Raw genomic sequence first — 2,500 nt, 5'->3', positions numbered from 1 at the left:
TATTGTAGATATGGTACACTTTTCTCCGGTAAGTGCGGTGGATTTCTTCTTTTTCTGCATCTGTATATTTCGGCTTCAATTTTTTGAATTAAAATGTGAAGGACCTAATTGCGATCTTTTTCTTTTTCATTATTTATACATTTTACGTGACAAATCATGTACGAAATACTTGTATTCGATATAATTATCTGCTATTCACCAATTATTGTTGCTCTAATGGGGTTTTACAATGTAAAATATTGGTCGAAAAAAAAAACTTTCTCCAGTCGGCCAGGTATCGTATGCGTCCTTTTCTCAGCACGGCCGGGCGTCATATTATCATGACGTTCGTCTCTTTACATCTGCGGAATATTGGTGATTAACTATACGGGCCATGTAGCCAATTTTCACACTCAGACTCCCGTGAAAAGACAAACTAAATTAGTCCAGGGCAGTGAAAAAAAAGAAAAAAAAAAGAAAAAAAATATATATAAGGTATGTAAGCACATCTAGATAATTTTTGTGGACCCCATGACCTTTTGTTTATTTATATTGTTACTTCCGTTTGTTTCTTTGTTTGTTTGTTGATAGTTTATTTGTTGAATTTTTGTTTGTTTGTTTGCGTTTTCTGATATTTCTATAAGTTACGAACACACTTTAATGAGCTTTTAACCAAAGGTGTGTTTTAACCTAACTTTGATGCTTATTGCACTTTGGTGGTGATATGGACCATGGTTTGGATCCAGGATTTTTTTTTCGAACTTGAAAAGTTATGAACAGAGTTTAATAAAATTTTAGCCTAATTAATATTCCATAAAATTTTGGTGGTGATCCGGATTATATTTCAATCCTACCCCCCATTTGGGGGGTAGGATTATCTATTACCGTGGGTCCTCTGGTTGTGTCGACATCAATGGCCAGAAATTTTAGGTAAAAATCGTCTATAATGCGATTGTAGAGTTACGTATATTTAGTTACACGAACGCACCCGGATTCATGGATTCGCTTATGCGAACGGGTGGTCGTGTTGCCTACTGGGGGTGGTCACTTTTTATTTTAATGCCTTTTTCTGATGCCCTTTTGGCAAGCCCTTGCCCTTTTTATAAACGCCACACCTCCAGAAGTATACATAGTAAGTTTTGGGTTCGATAGGAGCTCGTTTAACCCACACTCAAACCTCTTACAATTTGGATACTTGGCTACCCCTGCCGTGACGCGCCATGGAGTCGCCACAGAAGGCAGTTGGCGGGTGACCTTGACTGTGGAGAGGTGTGAGTGTAGGCTGGGGAGGACTCTTGATCTTTGATTTGTGCCCCACTGTGATATTTTGTGATATGCTGCGGTGCTACCTTGTTGCCAGTGACTGTCGTTGCCTCTCCGTGATTTCGAGGCTGTAGTAGTAGTAGCTTTTCGTAAATAAAGCCGTGTTGTGCACATGAACAGTGTTTGTGTCCACTCCTGTAGTAGGTAGTAATGGCCGGCTTTTCCCCATGCCCATATCTTCTCTACGGTCCGAGGATCACTCGTCAGCTCCTGTAGTAGGGTGAGTGTGCCTAGCGAGGGATAGGGTGCCTAGCGAGGGATAGGGTTTTTGTTTACATCCCTGCCCGCGCCTTTTTTATTGTATTAATTCTTTTACTTAAATTTCAAGGGGTTTTAGTATTAATTGTTTTACTTTAAATGTCATGGGGGTTTTAGGGTAGAGGTTGAAGACCGCGACGCGCGTAGATAGAGGAAAATGGACACCGCCATCTTATAGAGCGGGAAAAATAGAAGGGGATAGCGTATAGTTTAAGATGCACCGGCCTTATAGTCACCGCTAAATGAGGAAAATATAACGCGCGGCCGCCTTTCAAATTCAAAGTCGATGAGCTTGTTTAACTTGCGAGGAAAAACACGACACTGACCCACGAACGCATTTTTGCGTTCGCGAACTAGTCCGTGTATCATTACGCGCTTGTCAAAACGATATTTGGCTAATTATCTGTGTCTGCTGGTACGCATTTATACCTTTAAAGTCTTTTAGTAATGTTATTATACTTCATTTGCATATTTTTATATTTATCTATACCGTCATATCGAATCCTGCGCATTGAGTGTTTCACACTTTCTTGCGCCAGCCACAGGTTGACAGCTCACCAACCCGCTCATTTCGAGATTGAAAGCCGGTGAGAATGTTGCGTTTCCAGTGTTGTGTTGATTCTGGGTTCTTTTTTAAGACCTTTACAGTGGCATCGAAGAATAATTCGACTTCAGTAACCATCCCAGTTTTATATCTGAGCCCATCAAGAGCTCCAAAGGACGAAAAAGGTGATTAAAATCGAAGCAATCCCAACAGTACAAAGAAACGAAAGTTTCACGTTTCCTGATATAAAGGTATTTGGTTTATTATTTTACGGTGTGAATGCAGCTCTGTCTTGCCGTACATACCGTGGTGGAGAGAATGTGTCCTGGGGGGTGTTGGGGGGCTTGCCCCCCATCAACCCTCCCCTCGGGCAGTGCCCGAAGGGCACGCCTAGTC

General features: G+C 41.4%; 1 protein-coding gene across 1 annotated transcript in view; it reads left to right on the top strand.

Annotated features, from left to right (window-relative positions):
- The first annotated feature begins 1,219 nt into the window (after positions 1 to 1,219).
- The window catches only part of LOC138866399 (histone-lysine N-methyltransferase SMYD3-like), an 11,235-nt gene continuing 9,954 nt past the window's right edge, over positions 1,220 to 2,500 (top strand). Inside the window, exon 1 of the mRNA XM_070138935.1 lies at positions 1,220 to 1,522. Coding sequence (XP_069995036.1) covers positions 1,470 to 1,522 — 53 coding nt within the window. The 5' untranslated portion in view covers positions 1,220 to 1,469. The remainder of the gene's footprint in view (positions 1,523 to 2,500) is intronic.

Source organism: Penaeus vannamei, chromosome 25 (genome assembly GCF_042767895.1).
Source record: "Penaeus vannamei isolate JL-2024 chromosome 25, ASM4276789v1, whole genome shotgun sequence".
Taxonomy (NCBI): Eukaryota; Metazoa; Arthropoda; class Malacostraca; order Decapoda; family Penaeidae; genus Penaeus; species Penaeus vannamei.
The sequence above is the reverse complement of the archived record's forward strand: the minus strand, read 5'-3'. Positions and strand labels throughout refer to the sequence as shown.